The sequence below is a fragment of the Triticum aestivum genome, chromosome 1B (genome assembly GCF_018294505.1).
Source record: "Triticum aestivum cultivar Chinese Spring chromosome 1B, IWGSC CS RefSeq v2.1, whole genome shotgun sequence".
NCBI classification, from domain to species: Eukaryota; Viridiplantae; Streptophyta; class Magnoliopsida; order Poales; family Poaceae; genus Triticum; species Triticum aestivum.
The window spans coordinates 449,441,580-449,467,451 of NC_057795.1; the positions used below are offsets into that span (position 1 = coordinate 449,441,580).

Genomic DNA, 25,872 nt, shown 5'->3' on the forward strand with positions numbered 1-25,872 from the left:
TTGGTCCAAGACAAGTAGACAGGCACTGCCAATCCCATTATAATTTAATTTAACAAATCCAAAACCACGCAAGCAAGCGAGCGAATCGCTCAAGAAGAGATGCTGTCCCCGTGCACCCGCAGGATCTCATCTCCACTCCTTGCCTCCTACTCCCACTCCCGCTTCCACTCCCACCAGCGCGAGTACCGGGGCAGTCCACGCGCCCCACGTCTCCCTTCCCTCAGGTTCGTTCCTCCGATCGACCTCCACCCCGACCCCGAGCGCTCTCCCGGCTCCAGCGTCGATCCGCGATTCGGTTTGGACCCCTCACCGTGCTGAGGTCATCGCAGGTGCTTCCGCGGTACTCATCCGCCTGCGGCCGCGGCGGGGGTGGTGGCGACGATGGCCGCGCCCGTCGGGGAGATGGTCTGGGTGCCCATACTGGAGGAGGGGGTGTTCCGATTCGACGCGTCGGGGGATGCGCGCTCCGCGGCCGGGCCCAGCCTGTCGTTCGTCGAGCCGCGGCGGCGGGAGGAGCCGCGCGAGGGCGGGGATCGTCCCGCGGTCGTGCCGGCGTGTGAGGTGGTGGGGAACGTCCAGAAGGTTGTGATTAAGGTATGCGTGCTTCGCACAGACGTGCTACTGTGGTGAGTCTCTGACCGGTGGATGAGAAGCATGTGAGTGATACTGATGCGCGGGTGCGGTATTGATTTTGGCAATGTCGATGCTTAGGGGCACCGTAAATTTGTTGCGACATAAGATGCTTTTATGTGTTTGATCTGCGGGTGTGGTACTGATTTTGTTAAGGTCATGCTTAGGGATACTGTAAAATTGTTGCGGGACGATAGAACGTTCCGCTACCAACACTTGAAAAAGCTGCTTTCAAGGCATTGTCTCTTCGGTGAATCACTTGGGGCCCTGATACATTTACACTTTCTTCGAAGGATGCTGTGTCCAGGCCCAACCCCTGGTTGTCATCACTTCCTTTGCCTTGCCTAAGTGATTTCTTAGGGACCTTAGACAAACAGCCAAAATTTAGTGAAATGTCGGGATTTCAGAATGAAAACCAAAGCAGTTGAAGTAGTCCATAGTTCTGGAATTTCAGAATTTAGCGAAATATCAGAATTTCAGAATTTAGCAAAATATTTGAATTTCCTGGTTGTCACGCTTAGGTTTAGTGCGCGACGATTCTGTGGATGACATCTAGGCCAGGGTTGTTTGGTGGGTTGGTTGTAATGTCTGTCTGCTGGCTGTTTGTCATGGTCTTGTCTCACATGTTAGATTGTTTGGCCTAGTCTTTGGCTTGAACAGTTGTAGTTCTATTCTTTCTATCAATGTATCGAGGTGCGAGCTTTGTGTTTTCTCAAATAAACAAATAATGAACGTTTAGTTTGGATAGAAGGTGGTAAGTGAACTGTTTTAGAGTTTAGGGGTTTCGGCTGAAAAGTTATTAGGATGCTTTATCTACAAACTCAGCCCATAGTTAAGGAGGGTAATGTGCATTATGTCTTAAGATAATCATGATGTGTTTACCGCTTTACGCGCTCTAATACCATCTCCTTGCAACTGTAATATTGCTCAAATTTTGAATGTATGTAGTTTATATACTAACTTGAATATCCTTTCAACAAGCAGCTTCCCTCTGGGACGTCTTTCTATGGTACAGGAGAAGCTAGTGGTCCACTTGAACGAACTGGGAAACGAGTATGGGTCTTTGATGAACGTGTAATTATGTCCCATTCCTGTTTCTTCAACAAATGAAATAATTTCCTCTCGTGGTTTCTCTTGGTATCTTCCCATTAGGTTTTCACTTGGAACACAGATGCATGGGGTTTTGGGCCAGGGACCACTTCATTATATCAATCACACCCTTGGGTGTTGGCTGTCCTCCCTGACGGGAAGGCATTCGGCGTCCTAGCTGACACCACACGACGATGTGAGGTATGTTCCCTGCATTTCTCTGTAGCTTATGTTATGTACTGATCTGTTTCTCTTAACTTAATTATCGTGTGCTATATCAGATTGACTTGAGACAAGAATGTACTATCAAGTTTTCTGCCCCATCTGCTTACCCTATCATTAATTTTGGACCTTATAATTCTCCAGCTGAAGTTACGATGTCATTGTCCCATGCAATAGGTATTTCTCATCTCATAATCAATCTCTTCCCCTACTAAATGTTTATCAGATGTACCTTTCATGTCCAGTGTTTTGAACTTTAATCATCATACTGTATAGAAACTCTGAAGTTGTATATCTCTGCTCTAGTATGAAAGTAGGTGTGTCTTCTATGAATTTATAATTCCATTTTGACAAGAAAAAGTGTACAAGTTATGGTACTGGTTAGCAAAATATTCAGTTCTAAGTCTAACTGATTTCGCATTATTAGTTGGCACTTGGCACTGTTAAATATATTTGAAGTGAGGTATTCTTTAGAGCAATTGAGCCACTGGAAAATCAAAGTGTTGTAGTAGCTCTTTGGTGGGATCATGCTCTGTATTGTGTCTGCAGTTTGCTCCCAAGAGCCATGCACTATCTAGCACAATTTTCTTGCTTCATTTTGCTAATTAGTAAAAGGGCAACCTGGTGCATGTAGCTCCCGCTTGCGCAGGGTCCAGGGAAGGGTCCGACCACTTTGGGTCTATAGTACGCAGCCTTTCCCTACATTTCTGTAAGAGGCTGTTTCCAGGACTTGAACCCATGACCTCATGGTCACAAGGCAGCAGCTTTACCACTGCGCCAAGGCTCTTGCTTCATTTTGCTAATTAGTAATTACATTTATATCTAACTGGTCATAGCATAACCTAGAATTGGAACTTAGATGTGGATATGTTTTGAATGTCATAAGTGATCAAAGTTTTGAAAGCTTGACTTTGCCGTTGTCCAAAATAATGACATTTAGGGAACCAAGTATTTAACTTGACCTCCACATAAAAGTACAAATACAAAAATATCCATTGCAGGGACTGTGGCCATGCCCCCAAAATGGTCTCTTGGCTATCATCAATGTCGTTGGAGCTATGATTCTTCTGAGAAAGTACGCAAGGTATTTTTCTTGACAGAGTGATTATTTATTTTCTACATGCATTTTTTTCTGAAGGAAATACTAGGGCAACAATTCCTGCCCTTCAGTAAGATGAATAAAAGTGTAATAGTTATTACTGTTTAAGTAATGTCCAGTTCACTATCTTGCATGTTGTGCATATGTGAACTAAGAAGCGGCAGGTGGCGCCTGCTGCAAGAGAGTTCAGTGTAGACTCCATATGTGTTGAGGGCGGCTATTCTCTCATTGTTAATGCATAATCTACAAAAATAGGATTTGCCCACATATTATCTATAATGTTTCCATCTCTTGTAAACCCATTGATGATTGATCTAATCTATGATGGTGGCATCATTGTTTCGCCCAGAAGGGGAAAACACAAGAAGTATGTAATCAAGGTTATCCAAAATGCCTAGTACCTCTTTGATTCGCAGGATTTGTAAAACACAGGAATAGGAAAAACACGGGAATGGAGTGGCATATCATCTTCAATACTACAGGATTAGTATGGACGTTTAATTGTACGCAGGAGAAACATAGGATTCTTCATGAGGTTGGAGTGGATGGAAATTTTCTCATTAAAACTAGTACAGATGAATACCAAGGAAAAAATCATATGGATTGTAATCCTACGAGTCAAACAACCCAGATAGGGAAAATTCCTGTGGACTAGAATCCTCCAGAATTCCTTTAGAAATCCTTTGAATCATGCCAGATGATGTAAACGTTCGGAGGGCCAGCGGGTTTGCTGCGCCAGTGTGATTTATGGAATCGGGGTGTTCCATTTCAAAAAAAGAAAAGAAAAGAAAAGAGGCCCTTAGTGGAAAGACCTCAGATGTCGCATGGTGGGTGGGAGGGGGTAAGTGTTATGAAAACGATTGCAACTTAGGCACTGTTTAATTGTGGAATATAACCAACCAGATTTTTGTTTCAGATCCTAAAAAACTAGGCTGAACTAAGTGCACCAACAAGCCAGGTCTATAAAGATATGCAATCATATGAAGCTAAGAAATTGAAGCACTACCTACACAAGACAGTTTCACAAGTAAGAATATGAAGATATGCAATGCAAGTAAGTAGAGGAGACAAGGGAGAGATGGACGATGTTTGTTACCGAAGTTCAGAGATCCACCGATATCATACCTCCATTGAGGAGGTTTTCAGGTCACAAAGACCAAGGACACAGAGTCTTAGCCGGCTCTAAATTGAGCTCTTCCCTCGGGATCCAAGCACGTAACAAGGACTGCTCACTACGGCTAGCTTGTTCCTCCACTCAGGAGATGTTGAGCTCCACAACCACTCTCGGGCCTCTTCATAACCTTCTTCGAGAAGATCATCGAGCTCGCAACCACCAAGCCATCTAGGAGGCAGTGGCCTCCAAGAGTAACAAGCTCTTGTACTTCCACTTGGACGCAATCAACGTGGAGGCTATTAGGTGTGACTATTGGACACGCATGAACCTCTCCTGACACCGTATGGGACAGTGTTGGCATTTCTGAAATGCACTCTGCAAAAAACAAAGGGCAAACTTGGAGCTACTGAGTTTGAATCTCGATTTTACTGAGATAAACAACACATCCCACAGAGAAGAGCCTCGGGATCACCGAGAAGAATTCCCCAGAGCAAACTTTGGTCGCCCGATTTAAACCACCTCATAACGGAGGTTTAAACCAACTCACTATTGAGGTTAAAACTGCCCTAACAAAAAGGGGCACAACATAACCAAAACTCGGCACCTCAGAGAAAATTCCAAAACCACCGAGTTTGCGGTTTAAACCACCACAACACTCCTGTTTAAACCGACCTCACCGAGCGGTGCAAGATATAACCAAATCTCGGTCCATTTGCTTGCCTTATTTTTACGTTATTTATTTCTGTCAAGAGATTCAGTTGCAGAGCATAGTTCTCGGATAGTTGGTCCAACTGTCACTACCATAAATAAATGGTCTCATGTTTCTTGAGCGCACTCTCTCTCTGAATGCACTTTCAGGCATAATTTTTTTTGTGCTATTTCCACAGGTTGTCAGAACTTTTAGAGAGAAAGGCATTCCTTGCGATGTGATTTGGATGGATATTGACTATATGGATGGTTTTAGATGCTTCACATTTGATGGTGTAAGTACTTCCTGTTCTATCATAATTGCTGCATGAAAATAGTATGACAAACTGCATTAGCTCCCCTGCATGTTAAATATGCATATTGCTTGAAAATGCCAAATAGGGCATGTAATTTGCGATCTTGTTTGGGTTGATATTAACTATATGGATGGTTTTAGATGCTTCACAAATGGTAGTGTAAGTACTTCATGTTCTATCATAATTGGTACATGAAAGCAGCAGCGGATCTAGGGGGGGTGGGGGTGCCATGGTACCCCCTCCGAAATTGCAAAACAGTTTTTACTTTTTATTATGTACTTAACACATATATCTAACAACTTAATGCTAATTTAAGATAGTTTGTTTAGATTATGATAAAATTTAGACCTAATTACACTATTTATAGTGTAAATTTTGACAATTTCTTATTGTGGCACCCCCAATGATAAGGTTCTATGTCCGCCACTGCATGAAAGTAGTATCGGTGAAAACCTGCATTAGCTTCATCTGCATGTTAAAAATGCATATTGCTTCAAAATGGCAAATAGGGCATGTACTTTGTTCTGCCTAGTGCTGTATGAATTGCCATGGAGCAATCTTTTCACAATGCGAACCAGACAATGTTATTCTGAGTGCATTTTGACACGTTTGTTCTGTGGCCATTGATTATATTTGTGTGATATGGCCATTTATTTTGTTTGCTCCTGTTTGAGTAATTTGGCATCTTATCATATGTTACAGAACCGTTTCCCTGATCCGAAATCTATGGCTGATGATCTCCATTCCATCGGTTGCAAATCAATCTGGATGCTTGATCCAGGAATCAAGAAAGAGAAGGGTTACTTTGTATATGAGAGTGGTTCAGAAACTGATGTTTGGATTAAAAAGGCAGATGGCAGTCCATTCATTGGTACATTTCATGACTTAAATCAGCTCCTTTGGTTATCTTGATGAACTTATCAGTAAAAGATCCCTCATGAACTTTAAATCCAGGGGAGGTATGGCCTGGTGATTGTGTTTTTCCTGATTTTACCTGTGAAAGAACACGCACCTGGTGGGCTAGCTTGGTCAGGGATTTTGTCTCCAATGGCGTTGATGGAATATGGAATGATATGAATGAGCCTGCTGTCTTCAAAGTATATGTTCTATCATAATTCATTCTTTTTGCCATATGTTTAGTCATAGCTCCTTATTTATATCCTCTATTATTTCATTTTGTCCCATGTAACCAAAAGTGATGGTGTCAACTTGCAGACAACTACAAAAACAATGCCGGAAAGCAATATACATAGAGGCGATGCAGATATTGGTGGTGTCCAGAATCATTCTTACTATCATAATGTACCATTTTATCCCTTTATCAGTAAAAGTAATGGAAAATGGAATGCAGGCAAATAGTTTGGCTACTTTACATGTTTTATGCTTTGATCTTTATAAATTTTCAGGTCTATGGAATGCTAATGGCAAGGTCTACATATGAAGGAATGGCGATGTCTAGTACAGACAAACGACCATTTGTTCTTACACGAGCTGGTTTTATAGGAAGCCAGCGTTATGCTGCAACATGGACTGGTGATAATCTGTCAAACTGGGAGCATATGCATATGAGTCTGCCAATGGTTCTTCAATTGGTAAGTGAAATATTTATCCTAGTCCCAATAGTTCCATCTAAAAAATGTACGTAAACCTAGTCCTCTTCTGTTTTTGACAGTATCCGAGTTCACCTTAAAAACATGCTCCGTTATTCTAATAAACAAATTAACAATCAAGCAGTCTATGAATTAATCGTGTTGTGAATATAATCTTCTGACCTAAAAGCAACATACAAGTTTTGTTTTTATTACCGAAAAAGGCTTTCGCCCTGCTTTATAAATAAAGCAAACTGCCAGAGAGCACATATACAAGGACTAGTCCACACGCACACACCCAAGTCTCACAAATAAGTACAAAGGTTCTGTTGAGGGCACAACTCAACAAACCCAGGCAAAATAAAAAAGAAAAGCGCCAGAGAGCGGAGAGCGGAATAAGCGTCTAGTCTGGTTCCGGCGGGGGCGGTGGGGGCGGCGGCAACAGACGGACGACCATCGAGCGGAGGTCGGCGATGAAGGCGGAGATGGTGTCGCGGTCCTGAGGGTGGCTAAGCGGCCGCCAAAGCTGCAAGAAACCAGAGAGTTTGAAGATAGCATCAGTAGCTCGTCGAAGAGGAGTGCGCTGGATCACAAGCTTATTGCGGATCGTCCAGAGGGTCCAAGCAATGGCCCCAATCTCAAGCCACCTAATGTGGCGAGACGTCAAGGGGGAGTTTTGGAGTTCGGCAAATAAGTCCGGAAAGTTGGTGTGGCACCAATTTCCACCAACCGCTTTGCGAAAGCAGCTCCAAACGAATTGAGCGGAAACGCAGGAGAAGAATATGTGATTCGAGTCTTCGGGGACACCGTAGAGCGGGCAGATGCCAGTGCCCGGGCCATTTCGCTTGCGAACCTCTACCCCAGACGGGACCCGACCGCGAATCCATTGCCACATGAAGATCCGGATCTTCAGAGGCAGGCGGATGGACCACACCGTTGAGAGGGGGAGAGGGGCGAAGGAGGGGGTGATGGCCAGGTAGAGAGACTTGGTGGAGAACTGGCCAGAGGGCTCCAGGCGCCAACGCACCTGGTCAGGACCACCGTCCACCATTGGTTCGTGGAGGGCAACACAGTCCAGCAACTCATGCCAAGCGGCGGATTCCGGGGGCCCAAATGGCCTCCGGAAGGCGAGGTGCCCTAAGTCAATAAGGGCCCTCTCGACAGAGATCACAGGATCGACGGAGATGGAGAAGAGGCCGGGAAAGTGCGCCGCGAAGGGGGCGTCTTCGGCCCAACGATCAAACCAGACCAAAGTCGATGCTCCGGAGCCGACCGAGATGGAAGTCCCAATGCGGAGAACCGGGAGAAGCTGGACGACCGACTGCCTGAACTGGGAGCCGCCAGATCTCTGGCAGAAGGTGAGGAGCTGTCCGCGCATGTATTTGTTTCGGATGATGTCGAGCCAGAGGCCACTGTGACCTTGCGAGATGCGCCAAAGCCAACGGGAGAGGAGGGCGATATTCATCCGCTTAGAGCATATAATGCCAAGGCCGCCTTGCTCCCTGGGCTTGCAAATGTCCGGCCAACTGACCATATGATACTTCTGCTTATCGTTGTCGCCAGCCCAGTAGAAACGAGACTGGACTTTGGCAATCTCATGGTGCAGAGTCTCGTGGAGGCTGTAGAAGCTCATAAGAAACAAGAGGAGGCTGGAGAGGGAAGAGTTGATGAGAATTGTCCGGGCTGCCTTAGATAACCACCTCCCCTGCCATGGTTCAATGCGCGTTTGGAGCTTGGCCACGGTCGGGCGCAAGTCCGCGATGGTGAGCCGGGAGTCACTAATGGGCGTACCCAAGTAGGTCGTGGGAAAGGAGCCCAGGCGGCAGTTAAGCCGGTTGGCAATGGCCAGACACTCCGCGGGAGAGTAGCCCATCACCATAACATCACTCTTGTCGAAGTTTATCTTAAGGCCAGCCATTTGTTGGAAGCAGAGGAGGAACTTGAGGTTGGAGATGTCCGCCTCCGAGCCTTCGACCATGATGATGGTGTCGTCGGCATACTGGAGGAGGGAGATCCCGGAACCTCCGGCAAGGTGGGGGGGGGGGGATCCCACGAATATGGCCAGCAACCTTCGCCTTATCCAGGATGGAGGCAAGAGCGTCCACGACCATATTGAACAGAAACGGGGAGAAGGGTTCGCCTTGTCGAACCCCACATAGGGTGGGGAAGAAAGGACCGATCTCGCTGTTGATGTTAACGGCCATGCGACCGCAGGAGACCATCTGCATGACTTTGGTGATCCAACGGTCGTCGAAGCCCTTCCGGAGCAAAACTTCCCAAAGGAAGGACTAACTAACAGTATCATAGGCCTTATGGAAATCAATCTTTAGGAAAACCGCCTTGAGGTGTTTGGCGCGGACCTCATGGAAGACTTCATGAAGAACAAGGACCCCATCCAAGATATACCGACCTTGGATGAAGGCGGACTGGTTGGGGTGAGTAACGCGGTCAGCAAGAAGGGTCACCCTATTGGCGTACCCTTTTGCGAGAATCCGGAAAATCACGTTAATAACCGTGACGGGCGAAATTGGTGGATGTCGGAAGCGCCAGGAACCTTGGGAATGAGAGAGATGATCCCAAAGTTGAGGCGTCCGAGGTCGATGGAACCAACGTAGAACTCTTTGAAGATGGCCATGACCTCCGGTTTAATCACGTTCCAGAAGGTCTAGAAGAACTTAACCGGGAGGCCGTCAGGACCCGGCGCCGAGGTAGGGTTCATGCCCCTAATGGCAGCCTAGACCTCGCTCTCGGAGAAGGGTGCCGTAAGGGCCGCGTTCTCCGTATCCGAGACCAGCTGGGGGCCGGTCCAGCAGTCAGGGGCCAGGGAGAGGCCGCTCCTAGGAGCGGCGGAGAACAAAGATCTATAGAACCCATCAACGTGGGTCCGAATGTCGCGGGGGTCTTGAAGGAGGGTCGCACCATCCCACAAGACGGGGATGGTGTTGCGTCTACGGCAGCCATTCGCAATAGCCTGAAAGTAGGCCGTGTTCGCGTCGCCCTTCAATACTCTTCCTCTATGACTTAGAAGATTAGCTCTCTGTCATATACAACGGAGGTCCCAATCCGGGGAAACTAGGACCCTGTCCAGGACGGACCGGGTCGGGGAGTCCTGCCGATTGGTCCAGGTGAACCTGGCACCAATCCTATCAATCTCGTGGAGACCAAGATCAGCAATGAAGTCATTGAACATTTGCATCCGCGCAAAGTTGACATTAGCATTGCTCTTGTCCTCCACAACGCGGAGGAGGTTGAAATCACCTCCAACCACCACCGGAAGGGAGGCCTCAGAAATCTTCCGGTGGAGCTCCTTGAGGAAGGCGGCAGACCGGCTATGGTCTGTCGGCCCGTAGACGATGATAACCTCCCACTTGAAGTTAAGGGTCCGCTCGAATAGCTCCATGCTCACAAAGAATTCACCCCGATCCATGCTACCCACCTCAAAGGTGGCATCCTTAACGCCTAAAAGGATGCCCCCCGAGTGGCCGGCGCTCCCACTAGAAGGGAGCCAATGCCACACAAAGAGGCGGGAGCTCAGACCGTCAAGCTCAGGAAGCGAGAATTCGGAGTGCATGGTTTCTTGGATGGCGACAATGTCAATGTGTTCATCACGCATGTATTCCACTAGTTGGCGACGTCGGCCATCATGGCCGAAACTGCGGATGTTCCAGAAGAGGGCTCGCATTAAGGCGCCATTGGGGGCTGCTTGACCCCAGGACACGAGAGGTGCTTTGGGCACGGAGGGCAGCGGTGCGGGAGCGGGTGCGGGTGCGGCCGTGGATTTCGGCCCCAACAAGCGGGAGAAGGCCACCGGTCCGCCTCGACGGCGCCGAGGAGGGGTCCTCCCCAGCCACGGGGGGGGGGGTGGCAAAAGGAAGGCCGCATGGGCCTCCGCAAGCCTCCCGTCAAGAATCTCGAGGGCCCTAATAGCCTCGATCTGGACTAGGGGGGGCAGTTTCCCCCCTAAAGATGATGGCAGAGTCCGATGCAACCTTCGCGAGGTTGCCGAGGGGGACTGACTCGAGGGCAGAAAAGGAACAAGACGAAGCCGAGGGGGGAACGGCAGGCGTACCTGGCTCCAGGTTCCGAGCAGCAGCACGGAGCTCTGCCCGCTCGGGGATGGGCAGAGCTGACTGCCCTCGGGGTGCGCGGCGTCTAGCCGAGCGCTCCGTCGGGACGCGATCACCGGGAGGAGGCCGACCGACCGCGACGGGAGGTTGCCGAGGGGGACCGACTCGAGGGCAGAAAAGGAACAAGACGAAGCCGAGGGGGGAACGACAGGCGTACCTGGCTCTAGGTTCTGAGCAGCAGCACGGAGCTCCGCCCGCTCGGGGATGGGCAGAGCCGGACTGCCCTCGGGGTGCGCGGCGTCCAGCCAAGCGCTCCGTCGGGACGCGATCACCGGGGAGGAGGCCGACCGACCGCGACGGGAGTAGGCCGCGGACCGGGGGGGGGGGGGAGGGCTGGGCGGCCATGGGGGTGGTCGCCCGTGCCTCCCCATCCGCAACGAGGTCCGTCGCGGGCGGGACCTGAAGAGCGGTCCCCGCTCAGCCGAGGAGCAACGGAGTCGGAGACGAGCACAGCAGGGGCGGAACAGTAGAGGCGACGAACGTGGCCGGGACCACTAGAGGCAGCATCGGTGGAGGCGGGGGCACGTCCGGAGGAGGCAGCACAACCGCAGGGGGTGGGGCCGGAGGAGAGGCAGCCGCCTCGGGCGGCACGGCCTCCTCGGGGGCCACCACCGGGGTCGACAGGAGCAGGCCGGGATCCGGCGTCGTCGTCGGGGGCGGACCCGACTCCGGGTCCGGCGCGGCTGGAGCGGGCGGGGCGGGAGAGCACGGGGAGGAAGCCGGGCAGATGACCAGGCCGACACTGGAGATGTCGCTCGCCTCCGACGACGTAGCCATCGAGTCAGACGGGCCGTCGAGGAGCAAGTCGGGCGCGGCCTGGCGGCCCTTCCCCCCAGCGGCAGGGGGAGGGGGGGGGGAGGGGGACGGAGAGCGGGAGTGGGAGTCCTCAGAACCCCCCTCCTCCTCCGAGCGGTGGGAGCGGGGGCGGTGGCGACCGTGGTAGTCCCCGTCAGTCCCCGGGTTGCCACCAGGAGGACCAACGTCGAAGGAGCGGGGGCAGCCGACGTGGTTGGGGGGCTCGGGAGCGATCCTGAGGTCGAAGCCCTGGTCGTTGAAGAACACACGAATGGTTGCACGGAGCTTGGCCGAGTCAAGGCACATGACCTTGACCCGGACCTCCTCCTCGCGAAGAGAGAGCTCGTCGACCACCACAACCTTGCCGAAGATCTGGGACATCTGACGGATGACGAGCTCGGACCGGGCAATGTCGGGGAGGCCGGCCACAAGAATCCAGGCGGTGTGCAGGACGGCCACGGCCTGGGCATCAAGGATTGGCTCAGAGATGTCGACGACGAGCTGGTTGAGGGCGAGCGTGATCCAGCCACTGCGAGTGGCGTTAACCATAGCTGACAGAATCGGGGAAGACGACGGTGAAGATGTGGCCAGCGGTGGGAGTGACCACCCAGTCCCACTGGCGCCGGTAGAGGTGGTTGAGCTCGGCCTCAATCATCTCCAGGGAGGCCACCCCGTCGACCACCATGACGACCGCCTGGAGGGTGGGAGTGGGAGGCGGCACGTCGGGGACCTCGAGGTGAAAGAAGCCCAACCCCTCGATGTCGTGGCCGTACATCACGAGCTCCGACGCAACCGGTCGATCCGGGCACAGGAGGGCGGGGTGACCAGGGTCTTTGCAGAGGTAGCTGCACTGAGGGTTGATGCAGTCGACTTGCGAGTGGCCCGCCACCCCGCAGTTGAAGCAAGGGGGGCGGGGAAGGCTTGAGACGGGGCCCGGAGCAGCAGAGGAGCCTAGAACCGGCGTGGGGGGGCACGGGCTGGGCGCCATGTCCCGCGCCACGGTGCTTCTTGGAAGGACCGGGACGCCGCGGGCAGGGCCCCCGCCCGGGCCAGCAGCCGCGTGGGGTGGCACGTACCTCCGCGTGGCAGGAGCTGGCAGCGGGGCTGGGGAGGCGGGGTGAGGGGCTGGAGAAGGGGAGCGGCGTGGCGAGGGGCTGGAGAAGGGGAGCGGCGCCGGGCACGCCAGTCCCCCGATGCGGCCGGACGAGGGGAACGGGAGTGGCCCCGAGCGTCGCGGCGGGCAGGGGAGCGGCGGTCATCACGGCGGCCCTCCCGGAGTTCACGCAGCTCGCGACGGAGCTCCTCGCGTCGGAGTGAGTCTGACGACGGCCGGGAGGGTTCACGCCGGTCGTCAGCACGCCGCTTGTGCTGAGCCGCGCCATCGTCCCACTCCTGAGGCATCGACTGCCGCGGCGAGGGAGGAGGGAGCAGGGGGAGCGCAGCAACGGCGGCCAGCCAGAGGGGAGGGGAGGGGGGGGGGCGACGACCAGGGGGTCAGAGGAGCCCGGGGTGAGGGAGGTGGCGGCGGGGGAGGGAAAGGGGGCAACGGGAGGCCACGGGGTAGCCATATCGAATCGACCGGCGTCTTGGGCCTAGGGCAAATAAGCCGCCCAGATCCCGCGGGCCGGCCCAACCGAGGCGAGGGCGGCCCAGCGGGGAGGCGCAGCAGATGGGCAGGACCGGGGCCCAATACGCCAGGCGCGGGAGAGGCCTGGCCCAGCAGACAGGGCGGCCCCGAACCACGTAGGGTTTCCCCCGAGGCGCAGGGCGCCGCCGTCGCCGCCGGCGAGGCAACGGTGCGGACAGGGACGGGGCAGAGTCTAGGGCGAGGCGACCGGAAACGAAGCGACGAGGAGCCAAAAGCAGCGATGAATGGCCGGAATGGCAACGACCGCAACACCGGAGGCGAGGGAGCAGGGCCGTTGCGAGCCGCGGGCGGCGTCGGAGGTGCCACCGGACGAGTCCCGGCCGTCGGGCGGCACCAAGAGGAGCTAGCGGCGCCCCTATCGGAGCGGCCAGCCACTCCCCTAGTCCTCAACCGCCGGCGACGAGCAGCCCTGCTTCGCAAGACCGCGCCTTGGCTCCCACCAGCCCAAGGCGAGCTCGAGGGCGGCGCCGGCAACCGCAGCGGCCGCGAGCCAGTGGCAGAACCCCGCGCTTGAGGGGCTGAGCCACCGGCCCGGCTGGGCTGCGCGGTGCGGCGGGGAGCGACAGCGGGAGGAGAGGAGGGGCCAGCGGGGGAGGGGAGGGGTTCCTCGTCGGCGAGGTCCGCCCAGCGGAGCCGGGAAGCGGGGGCGGGGGCGGACGCGGGGGGGCGGGAAGACGGCTGAGGCAGCCGGTGCCGGCGAGGGGGCCGGGGCCGCTGAGGGCGAGGCGACGCAGCAGCCGGGGGAGACAGTGGAGGCGGCGGCCGCCACGGGCGGGGGCGGGGCGCTAGGGCAGTCGCCGGAGCGAGCGGGCGACTCCATCTCAATTGTATTCTTTCGTGTCGTTTAAAAAGTTGGTTCTTCAGTAAATTGTAATTCTATTTTTATGACAAGTCTGTTTCTTAGCATGTCATTCGTAATCTGTTACATAAGTAATTGCAGCATTTTTAGTATATTTTGACATGAAAAACTATCACAGTGTCAAACTTACTATTACTGGTGTGATTTTGAGGAGACATTAGCATACATTTCTTCTTCGAAAAGGATTAGCATACATTTCTAGGAATCTAACTATGTGGTTATCTTGTCAGGGTCTTAGTGGTCAGCCACTGTCAGGTCCTGATATTGGTGGGTTTGCTGGAAATGCCACTCCAAAACTTTTTGGGAGATGGATGGGAGTTGGTGCATTGTTTCCATTTTCACGTGGTCATTCTGAAACTGGAAGCATTGACCATGAGCCATGGTCCTTCGGTGAAGAGGTACTATTTTTCTTTTTCTTTTTTGCGAGAGGTACTGTTTTCATGCCTGCGGCCCCCACCAATGCACATAAAGAAGCCTAGATCTCTTTGCATGATGCTTTTCTGCATTTTACTTGCCATGATGTATGAATTGCTAGCAAAGGTATTTTTCTATTAATATCTTTTTGCTTAGTTGACATGCCAGCCCTGTTAGAAAAACATGCCAGATCTATAAGTGAGTTATCTTGATATTGAGGTATTATACATTTCCTTCAGCAATCCATTTTGTTGGGTCAGTCAATTAGCCACCCATGACCTTAAGTTTTTGATTCGATAATTGATATACATTATGGGGCCAACTTTTTCTTCATAAAAGGGGTTACTGTCTAGGGACTTTTTCTCATTGTATATGCTGCATACAATCATGGGTCGCTAACCTTGTGATCATTTTGATCTTTTTGGGCTTGTTCCATGGAAGTAATAATATGTTTGGACAGTTTTTCATTTTTTTTAATAATAGTTAAAAATAATCATGTGTGATTATTTTAATCTTTTTGGGCTTGTTCCATTGGAGTAATATATGTTTGGGCAGTTTAAATTTTTTCCAATAATAGTTAACATATAAATCATATGTGATCATTTTACTCTTTTTGGGCTTGTTCCATGGAAGTAATAATATGTTTGGACGCTTCTCATTTTTTTTCCAATAATGGTTACATATAGATCATATGTGGTCATTTTAATCTGTTTAGGCTTGTTCCATAAAAGTAAGCGGGAGCTACATGCACTGGGGCTGCCCCCCCCCCCCCCCCCCCCCCCCCAGGCTTGTTCCATAAAAGTAATAATATGTTTGGACAGTTCACATTTGGCCCTAAAGAACTCCGGCAGAAAGTCCACAGCTTTACCTTTAACTCTGAAAGCATATACTGTAGATCTTAACTACGCTTGAACCAATCTGGTACAGTTTCGAGCCATCTAGATCTCAACTCCAAGGACTAGTGGACCATAAATTACCTAGCTTACACCTCCTAAGTACCACCTAAAGGGTAGCCTTGTCATTTGTCAATGATCCCTAGGCTATAAATAGCCCCCATGAGCATGTACTCTCATCCACTCTCACATAAATCAACAAGGGAGAGGCACCCCTCTCCAAGGGGACCTTGTAAGGCTTGGAGCTGGGTATCGGGATCCGAGGGACCTTTTTAAGTCTCGGATCGTCAAGAGAAGTTGAGCTTCGGAAATGGCTTCGTCTACGGACTTCCGACGAGCTAAGCACTTCTATCGTTGCATCTCCTAATGCGGGAGTACGTCGTGCCCCACGAGGTAACTGAACCTATTTAAAGAAACATTGATGTGTCAACTTTGTCCGTATACGGCGACCTTTGCATAAGGCCCCCTACACACCCACACTAGCTTCACTTTGCAAGTACTAACTGTATCACATCATTATAAAATCTTACTGAAGGGTTAAGCTGAAAGACTAAAAGAGAGTAAACGCCCAAGCCAACACACTTGGCACTAGAGTGAGTTACATCAACCGGAGAAATCTTGTCTATTTGGAGCCTTGATATGAGGAGAGATCAGCTGATGAGTATCCTTCAAGAATTTAGCTTTCGAACTCGCAAACTCCGACCTTGGTATGATAAAAGATCAGCTGAAGATCCTTCAAGAATTTAGCTTTCCAGTTTGCAACTTCAGAGGGTTGTGTATTGGAGTGTCAGAGCAATACTCTTCTCCACTGTGCTATTGTTTGAAGTTGAACAGGTCTTGTGTGTCAGCGTCTGAGAACCTGAACTGAAGTTGACATGGAAGTTACCTTCTTTTGGTTGTCACGTTGATTTTAGCTAATTTAAAGTCAAGCCCCTTCGATTTCTGGCACTGCTAATTTCTAACAGCTCATATATATTTCAGTGCGAGGAAGTTTGTCGTCTTGCGCTGCTAAGACGGTATCGCCTACTGCCACATATCTACACTCTATTTTACCTTTCACATAAGAAGGGTGCTCCAGTTGCTGCTCCACTTTTCTTTGCTGGTAATAATTGCTGTCTCACTGTCCCACTAATGTATCTAAGTAGCGGATACCCATATTCTAAGTCACAGCCTTTGGTTGCTGAACTGCAGAATATGTTTGTTTGGAGAAATCTTTTCTGATTCTAACCAATGCCAGCTATTGAAATTCTGATGCAAAATTACATATCTAAACAAATCTGCCCTTTGTCTTCTTCATTGCTTTGGTGGGCTGATAGAAAATAGTCTTGTTAGGATAGATTTATTTTGTGATACTAAATCATATCCCTTGTTTTCCTTGTAGACTCACAAGACCCAGAATTGAGGAAAATAGAGACTTCCTTTCTCCTGGGACCACTTTTAATCTGTGCAAGGTAATGATTTCACGTCGATGTGCTTACAACAAACTTCTTGCTTTCTTCTCTTCGAAGACCAGATATGTACTCCTGATTTTCTTCTGTATATCTGCTTGAATGTTATTGTGCCAGTGGGCTTGTCTGCAATCTGATTTTGCATCGTCGGCTATAAAATACTTAATGTTCTGTCATGTGTTATTATGTATAGTGAAATAATAGCCAAGTAATGAAATAATTTGTATTTTTCGTCTATGCTTTGGTGTGACTTCAGTTGCTCTGGTATTTTGGCAGCACTTCACCTGATAAAGGTGCTCATGAATGTGCACATAAGTTGCCGAAGGGTGTTTGGTCACGTTTTGATTTTGGAGATTCACACCCTGTAAGTTGGTTGGTAAACTTCCATTGTGCTGTCTGAGTGCTAGTCTGGAGCTGAACTGATTTTATTTACAATTGAATGATTATACAGGATCTGCCGGTGATGTATTTACAAGGTGGAGCCATACTTCCTGTAGGCCTTCCTATTAAGCATGTTGGTGAGGCAAGTTTAGAGGATGATTTAACACTAATTGTTTCACTGGATGAAAATGGTATGCACTACACCTCATGCATTTTGTTCCTTTTAACGTTTGTATGGATGATTTATGTTTGTGGTTTGTTGCGCATCGGTGATCGGTTATGTTCAAGGGAAAATCTAAGTGGGGCATGTTCCCACTTAGTCTTACATAGCTAGTGGATTTACTTTGGTTAAGTCTGTCCTTGTCACTATGCCTCTCCGTCAGCTGGTGGTTCTAGGGCTCAACAAGAAGGCTCAGGAGAAGATTGACAAGATCCTTCGGGGCTTTCTTTGGGTGGGCAGGAGGGCTGCAGCGGGTGGCCACTGCCACGTCAATTGGGTCATGGTGTGTCGACCCCTAAGGCTTGGGTGTTTGGGTGTTCTGGATCTAGGTAGGATGGCGATCAGTCTCAGGGTTCGTTGGTTGTGGAGGATGCGCACTGACCCCATCCGTCCTTGGAGGGGCCTCGACATGCAATTCTCTTGGGAAGAGCACGCGGTGTTTGCTGCATCCACCAGGATGGTGGTTGGTGTGGAGCCTCAGCCTTATTCTGGGAGGATCACTGCCTTGATGGTCGTGCTATTTCGGAGATTGCGCCTGAGTTATTCCTTCTAGTCTCTGGTGGCATCTGGAAGTGGGGACCGTCCAGGATGCCTTGGTGGACCGCCGATGGATCTCTGACATCAAAGGTGCCTTGGCCCTATTGCCTTAGGGCATCTCAAACCGATCCCCAATAAAGTGTTAGAGGAAGAAAAATCTGGTTTTCCTCCGCTAACCGGAACTAACTGAACCCCTAAAACCGTTACCCAAAAAGGCTTCAGGCCCCACTTTATATATAAAGCAAACCACAACCGAAGCACAACATCCAACTGAAAAACGGAGGTCCACAGAAACCGTTAGTGGAGTAAAAAAATTACTCCGCGGCGGCCACGACTCTTAAATATACTCGACCAGCCGGCCGTGGAGTAAAAATTCCCCACCCCATTTCGCCTCACCTCCCACCACCCCCGCCACCCAATCCACGCCGGCGTGCACCTACACTCGTCCGCATCCGCTCCGCCGCCAATAATGATTGGATGCAGCCGCCGCCGATAATGTCTGGATCCAACCGCCGCCGCTCCGCGCTGCCCATCCCCAACATGGATCCACACCGGCACGAGCGTTGCCGCGACGGCGCTTGCATGCATCCCGCATCCTTGACCTGCTGCCGCCGCCGGAGCCAACATACATCGGCGTGCGGCAACGCCGGTGGGGGACGTGGGTTGCGGAGATCATCGACCGCGATACCCACAAGCGGATTTGGATTGGCTCCTTCCACTCCACGGTGCAAGTACCGCGCGATTATAACATCATGTTGGTCCGCCTCCACGGCACCAACGCCTGGCACAACTTCCCCCATGGCCTGCCGCGATTGGAGCCGGTTGACCCCCAGGTGCCCACCGCACGGGACGGGAGATGCGGGAAGACCGGGAGGCCCGCGAGCACTTCGAGGCGGAGCAAGCCGGCGAGGCTGCCGCACTACAATGCACCCAGGACCGCCGCAATGAACAAAAGACACTAGATCCTGATCTGGGCGTCGCCACTGCCTGTGACAGAGAATGAGCCAGAGCCCTCCACCGCTACACCCCTCATCGTCCAGACGACCAAGGGACATAGACACCCCTCTTGGCCCATCTCCTCACCGGTTGGTCCTTTTTGTGGACGGTGTGGCATGAGGTGCACTCCTAGATCCGACCCCCCCCCCCCCTTGTCTGGAAAGTCACATCAACGGCTATAATCTAGGTGCTCGGTGCATCTGAAGCATCGCAACACGATCATCTTTGTCAACGCCCAACTCAGCTTACCTTGACAGCGGCAAGTGTGAGGGGTCTCGTGACATCATGGAGAGTAAACTAAACGCCGCCACTATTGAAAGTAAGAAGAGCAACACCCGCTAAACGCGCTAAACATCACTAGTCAATGCATCAAAACTCGAGGCTTTTGCGTGTTCTTGAAAAAAAACAAATCTCCCATTTTCTCTTTGTGAAGATCATATCTAGTTATATATAGTAATCTGCAAATACTCGTGTATTTTTCTTGGATAAATAATGGAATATGCTGTCCATCTATTTCATTTGTATTTCCATCATCTCTTATGTTTTGCTGCATTGGTTAGTCCATTTTCTGGGTTCAAGCGACTGATTTAAAACATTGTCATACTGAATGATCCACCATGACTGACTTGTTTTATAGGTAAAGCTGAAGGTGTCCTATTTGAAGATGCTGGGGATGGATACGGGTTCACACAGGGGAACTATCTTTTAACATATTATGTTGCCCAAGTTCACTCATCAGTGGTTTCTGTGAAAGTTCTGAAAACCGAAGGATCCTGGAATAGACCAAAACGTAACTTAAATATAAGTATATTACTTGGTGGAGGTGCTATGGTATGTCTATTGACTTCTTTCTTATTTCTCACTTGAAAAGTAAACAAATGTTGGCTGTAGGGTTTTAATGACTTCTTGTGAACTCAGATAAGTTCACATGGTGTCGATGGCGAAGAACTACATATTATGATGCCTTCGGGGTCTGAAGTGTCCAACTTAGTCGCAACAAGTGAACTTGAGCTCAAGAAACGTTTGGGTATCGATCCCACTATTTTAGCATGGCTATAATGTTTTAGATCTAGAAGGGCTTATCTCTGAACTTGTCTTACATTGTTATCTTGTGATGATCATGCAGAGATGATTTCGCCTATACCTGATATAGATGAACCGTCAGGACAGGAAGGTGCTGAACTCTCAAAAATACCTATTGATTTGAAGAGCGGGGACTGGTTGCTTAAGGTTGTACCATGGATTGGTGGTCGTATTATTTCAATGACACATCTTCCTACTGGTATGGTTCACCTCTATTATATTATTAATGGACTCAGACCAGGTTTACAATCTCATTGTACTGATAGGATGTATATGCGGTCAAATAGAGATTGCCCTGAATTGCTGTTGACCAGTACATCTGTTGCAACAGAGTAGTTTAAGGTTGAGGTAATAGCACCCCAGGTACCCTAACTTGCACAGAATGTGATGATTTAGTCCCAAACTTGCAAAACTTCACTCCACCATACCCCAACTTGCACCTCATGTGATGATTTAGTCCCAGGCCAATCACAGCTCGACAGTTGGCGTCCAGGTGGCTGGACCGGTCAGCGCGTGCACTTTTGCAGAAAACCCCCTATAGTTTTCTGTAATCAACCTGCACTCACCTAGTGTAAAGTGGAGTACATCCAAGATTCCAAGTTTGCTTGGAACTACGAATGTTCATGTATTTCGATTCAGAACGACATGTAGTTGCTACTGTTACAAAATAAAATGTGTAGTTTCTACTGAAAACCACATGATAAAACTGTTCAGACTGTAACAGAACAGGTATCAGTGCACAACACCATTTTCTTTCAGTCTTTCAGGAGAAGAGAGGTTGCACCTCGTGAACATCTTTACTGCAGCACAATTTCGCGGCAGAACATGATTTCAAGTTCTCAACGGAGAAAAGAATTAACATTGCTCGATCAAACCAACATACAAATTAATGGTGAGAAAAAAGAATCACGGAAGCAGCATGAATCCTTGGCCGCTACCTGCAAGAACTGCTCTCCTAATCAGCCAGTAACCATTTTTTCTTGCATCGGCGGCGTCAGTTCCTCCAGAACGGAACAAGAACGGCACATTGACGTCGCACGGCCTGGACACCACCTTGGCGCTGGCGGCGAGCCTGTCCACCGTCATGGCGCACCGAACCGTCACCGGCACGGCCCACGTCCTCACGCCGCCGAGCTGCAGCCGCACGGGCACCGTGATGTCCACGTCGAACGGCACCGATCGGAGCCGCTCCGCCGCGGCCATCTGCCCGCGCTCGCGCTCCGAGAACCGTATCCCGGTGCCCTTGGCCTTCGCCATGAACACCGTGATGTTGCATGGCGCCTGGTAGAAGGCCGGCCACGCGCCGTCCGCCAGGCTCACGCCCTCGTACGACACGGCGATGCGGCTCCCGGCGCCGTTGTAGTGCACGCCGACCTTGCCTTTGGCGCTGTTGTCGGCGTGGACGGTCGCGGCGAACCCCGGCGAGAGCGGGCCGGGGGCCGAGGCGTTGCTGACGCCGGCGAGGCCCGACACTGCGAGGGATACGACCGAGTACGCCGGCTGCCTGGGCTTGAAGGCGAGGTAGACGACCCCGACGGCGGCGGCGAGTAGGATGGCGAGGGAGAGGACCTCGACGGGGAGGTAGAGGCAGGCGCAGAGGCAGGAGCAGCCGGCGTGGCGGGTGTAGTGCTGGAAGAGGCGCGCGTTCTCTGGCGGCGGCATGCGGAAAACCTTGTCTTTGGGCACCTGCACCACGTACGTGCCGGGCTGCGGCGCCGGCGGCTTCTGCTGGTGTTGGGGCAGCGGCGGGACGGGCTTCTCAAAGTGGACTGCAGAGCGGGCTGGGGGAGGGGTCGGAGGAGTAAGCGTAAGCGTACTCGCCGGAGAAGTCGGAGCTGGTGGACGCGGCCGTCGTTCATCATAGGCCGCTCCTGCTCCTCACGTCGCGCGTGCGTATCAATCTGCGATATCAAAACCGTCCGTGCCAGAATGTTTTGTGCGCATTGGTACTTCCCAACCGAATAGTACTTCTTTAGCACGGCGTTGATTGCTGATTTGCTTGCTTGCAGTGCTAGTATGCTTATCGTGGACGTCCTATAGCTTTGCAGTCAATAGATGATCTCTTGTTTTTGTACCATGGGACAGCACGCACTACGGGTCCTGTTCACCAGTGCACGTACCCAAACTTGAAGAGAGACCAGCAGCCTCCACACTGGCTGGTTCCAACTCATGACATGGTCCTTCTCGTTGAAGCATCGAACGGCGCCTTCCATGCACATGAAGCTGAAGTCAACCGTGCACTCGAACCAAACTCTAAACCGGTGCCCTGTCACCTCCACGAGGAAAGGAATGGTGTGGCGGAACCATTGTCTGAAACAGTCAACAGCAAAGCAAGCAAATCAGCAATCATTAAGCAAAGTAAACGAATGTACAAATGTACTAAAACGGAGCACGTCACTCAGCACGTACCCGCCGAGTTCCTTCTTGTCTCCGCACTGCTGCACAGCTTCATAGAAGACTAATGACAACTCGTCGTCGCTCTCCTCATGTCCCATGCCAACATCGAACGGTGAAGATCCAAACTCAACGACCATCAGCATCTGGTGCAGTTGGTTGGCCGAAATTTTGTTCATTTAAATTATCGTTAGTTTCCGAACCAAATTACTATTCAAGGATCTGCACATCCCAGTTACAATTTTTTTTTCTCATAGCCTGATAGGCACGCACCTGTGGAGCGCAGGCATTCAGACAAACATTCTAGACCTTGACAGCCGGTGTCATGCCGAAAGCCACAGGGTTACACCTCCTCATCGTGTTCTGTGTGAACAAACCACCCGGGCCGCTACTATAACGGTCGAACATGGGACCGGTTGAGTTGTTTGCTGAGCTCAGATCATGATAGGGAACACCTGGGAACAAAATCATGGGAGGTGAGTGCGGGTTGATTACAGAAAACGGTAGAGGGTTTTCTGCAAAAGTGTGTGCGCTGACCGGTCCAGCCACCTGGCCGCCAATTGTCGAGCTGTGATTGGCCTGGGACTAAATCATCACATGAGGGTGCAAGTTGAGGTATGGTGGAGTGAAGTTTTGCAAGTTTGGGACTAAATCATCACATTCTGTGCAAGTTAGGGTACCTGGGGTGCTATTACCTCTTTAAGGTTATTCTGAGATGCTTCAACATTTGAGTAATGTTCTTGCAGTCCTTGTATGCCGTTGATGATTGCAAATTGATTCTGCATTGACCGAAGTGTTGTTATTGTTAACTTACATAGGGTTTATGCTTGATCACTACAGATTCCCAGTGGCTTCATAGCAGGATTGAAATAAATGGTTATGAAGAATACAGCGGGACTGAATATAGGTCTGCTGGGTGCACAGAAGAGTACAAAGTCGTTAGGTAAAATAAAACATCATTTAGACTGTTTCTTACTTTTGTTTGATGCTCTTTGACTTGTGGGTGAATAGTTTTGTAGTTCCACTTTTGGCAACAAAATAACTGTTAATTAAAAAAATACAGGAGGTATCTTGAGCAATCAGGAGAGGAGGAATCTATTTGTTTGGAAGGTGATATTGGGGGTGGTCTTGTTCTTCAGCGCCACATATCCATTTTGAAAGACAACCCAAAGATTGTTCAGATTAACTCTAGCATTCAAGCAAGAAGTGTTGGAGCTGGCTCTGGTGGGTTTTCAAGGTGAGTGCTAAGTTCTATAAAAAAAGAAGTTATGTTTGTAATCCTTGATCAGGAATTGTGCAGCTGCGACTTATGTAATTACACAATACAGAACACTCATGTGAATGCCCACACAGATTGCATTGGTGCCACAAAACAAAATGCTTTCAGATTTTATTAAATCTTAGATTTGCTGGCATATGTTCTTTTTCTCCTGAGTATGCTTTGTTCTACCGTTCAGCAAGTTTTATAATCATCCCGATCCAACTCGAGTTAAAATTTTAGGCAGAGGTATCTTTGATTATTCAGAGTGAAATAGTATCTCGGAAAACTGAAGTATGTTCCTTCTGTGAAGGTTGGTATGTTTGCGAGTTCATCCTACTTTCACCCTTCTCCACCCAACTGAGGTGGTTGTTGCTTTTACGGCCATCAATGGCTCAAAGCAAGAGTTCTCTCCAGAATCTGGAGAAGTGACATTACAAGGAGACCTCCGGCCAAACGGTAAATTAAGCTGTCCGAAGTTCTGAGATTATTTGACTGATCAGCATTTTTTGTCCTTGAATTGTTTACTTTTCTGAGATTATTTGCTTCATTTGTTATCTTGTAAACTACCAGGGGAATGGATGCTAGTGGACAAATGTGCAGGAGTGAGCTTGGTAAATAGTTTTGATCCCAGTCAGGTTAGCAAATGCTTGGTACATTGGGGAACAGGTGATTTGAACATGGAGCTTTGGTCGGAGGAAAGGCCAGTTTCCAAGGACACACCGTTGACAATTTGCCACCAGTACGAGCTGAGACAAACATGCTGAATCTTGCCTTGCGATTTTCAAAATACATCTTGCTTTGTGCACTGAAACTCATTTCTTTGGTGTCTCGGCGTCGCCTAGCACCAATGTGTTTAGAACTACTACTACTGGACATCATTGTCGAACCAATGTTTCTAAGACTACTGGGCAACATTGTTGAGGTTGGAATTTACGGACAAAGTGCGCTCTGGTGCTAAAACCTAGCTTGTTCATCATTAATAAAGTAGAGGCTGTGATCTCACTTGTTTTCTTCTTCTTCAATAGCACAGTGGCCCATTAAATCATTTTAGAGCATCTCCAGCAGTTCTGAAATAAATCATCCCAGTAGGTTCAACATCATTTGAAATCCATACTTTATGAAATTTATTTCAAATCTAACTAAAACAAATGGTGCATATATGGATTTCATATCAAATTCATCGTCGTTGAAAAACAACTCAACAAGGGAGCTTATGTGCACAATATACATGTTCAATTACAATGACTTTTAGCAAACTCAAGAGATTCATAGTTGCATCACAAAAAAAATTGGCGTGGTGATATGGGGCAAACCATAGGGGTGGCCTGATCTTCTCGAAGAAGCGGAATTGAGAAAAAAATATTTATGAGGTAAAACAGAAACTAGTACAAATGAGCACACAAGTGGCAACTTGTCGGGACCGAAGTCCTAGATATACAAGTCTTGTTGTAGATGTAGAGGATCATACATGAAGCTGAGATTTGTGTCTGGACAATAACAACCCTAACAAACTGGTCCATGGACGTCAAATACTCAGAGAGCCCAGAACATTGGTTCGGTGATCCACACGTCGGGAAATCCATCCGATGGGGGGATCCAATGTTCCACACAAGTTCTAGAGGGGCTAGGTCATGAATTCCCAGCTTATAGACGAGTTGGTTCATCCTGTGTTCGATCGACCGCTAGTAAATGCATGACTCAGATTCTAAGACCCTACACACACCATGCACTTTGTAAACACACATGCACCCATGCACAACGTGTGTTAGACACCACATGAACTCTACGACTGAAGCATGTATATCATTCAAAAGGCTCTTAGAAGAGCAAACATAACAGTTTAATATACACATAGGTCACATGACCCAGCATGCAACATGGAACAACGGAAGCAAACTATTGTGATACAGACCAAGTTAACAAAAACCTATAAGAGGCTTAAAAGGAAGAGACAACGACCCTCCCAAGGAACCAGACTGCCATCTGGGACCTCCAAGCTACTCATCAATGTCAATCTTCACTTACAAACCACCCTTGGATGCGGTGGCTTCCCTTTACAACAAAAATCA

General features: G+C 49.8%; 1 protein-coding gene and 1 pseudogene across 1 annotated transcript; both read left to right on the forward strand.

Annotated features, from left to right (window-relative positions):
- Window positions 1-24,825, forward strand: LOC123130738 (alpha-glucosidase 2). Its single transcript, XM_044550559.1, has 23 exons — window positions 1-224; window positions 330-594; window positions 1,615-1,683; window positions 1,783-1,920; window positions 2,001-2,118; window positions 2,943-3,025; window positions 5,042-5,137; window positions 5,861-6,029; window positions 6,113-6,255; window positions 6,374-6,460; window positions 6,565-6,750; window positions 14,407-14,574; window positions 16,465-16,585; window positions 16,865-16,934; window positions 17,208-17,295; window positions 17,383-17,503; window positions 19,703-19,896; window positions 19,984-20,092; window positions 20,192-20,347; window positions 23,383-23,485; window positions 23,606-23,779; window positions 24,114-24,259; window positions 24,374-24,825. The coding sequence occupies exons 1-23, from the start codon at window positions 100-102 to the stop codon at window positions 24,565-24,567; spliced, it is 3,123 nt and encodes a 1,040-aa protein (XP_044406494.1). The 5' UTR covers window positions 1-99; the 3' UTR covers window positions 24,568-24,825.
- Window positions 20,532-23,023, forward strand: LOC123130749 (uncharacterized; annotated as a pseudogene).
- Window positions 24,826-25,872: the final 1,047 nt, after the last annotated feature.

Bases quoted from the DNA above. Each gene is read 5' to 3' on its own strand.
- LOC123130738 (XM_044550559.1), top strand. From the start codon at position 100: ATGCTGTCCCCGTGCACCCGCAGGATCTCATCTCCACTCCTTGCCTCC. The intron at 6,030-6,112 runs GTACATTTCATG...CTTTAAATCCAG, and splicing joins AGATGGCAGTCCATTCATTG to GGGAGGTATGGCCTGGTGAT. The intron at 20,093-20,191 runs GTATCGATCCCA...ATGATCATGCAG, and splicing joins TGAGCTCAAGAAACGTTTGG to AGATGATTTCGCCTATACCT.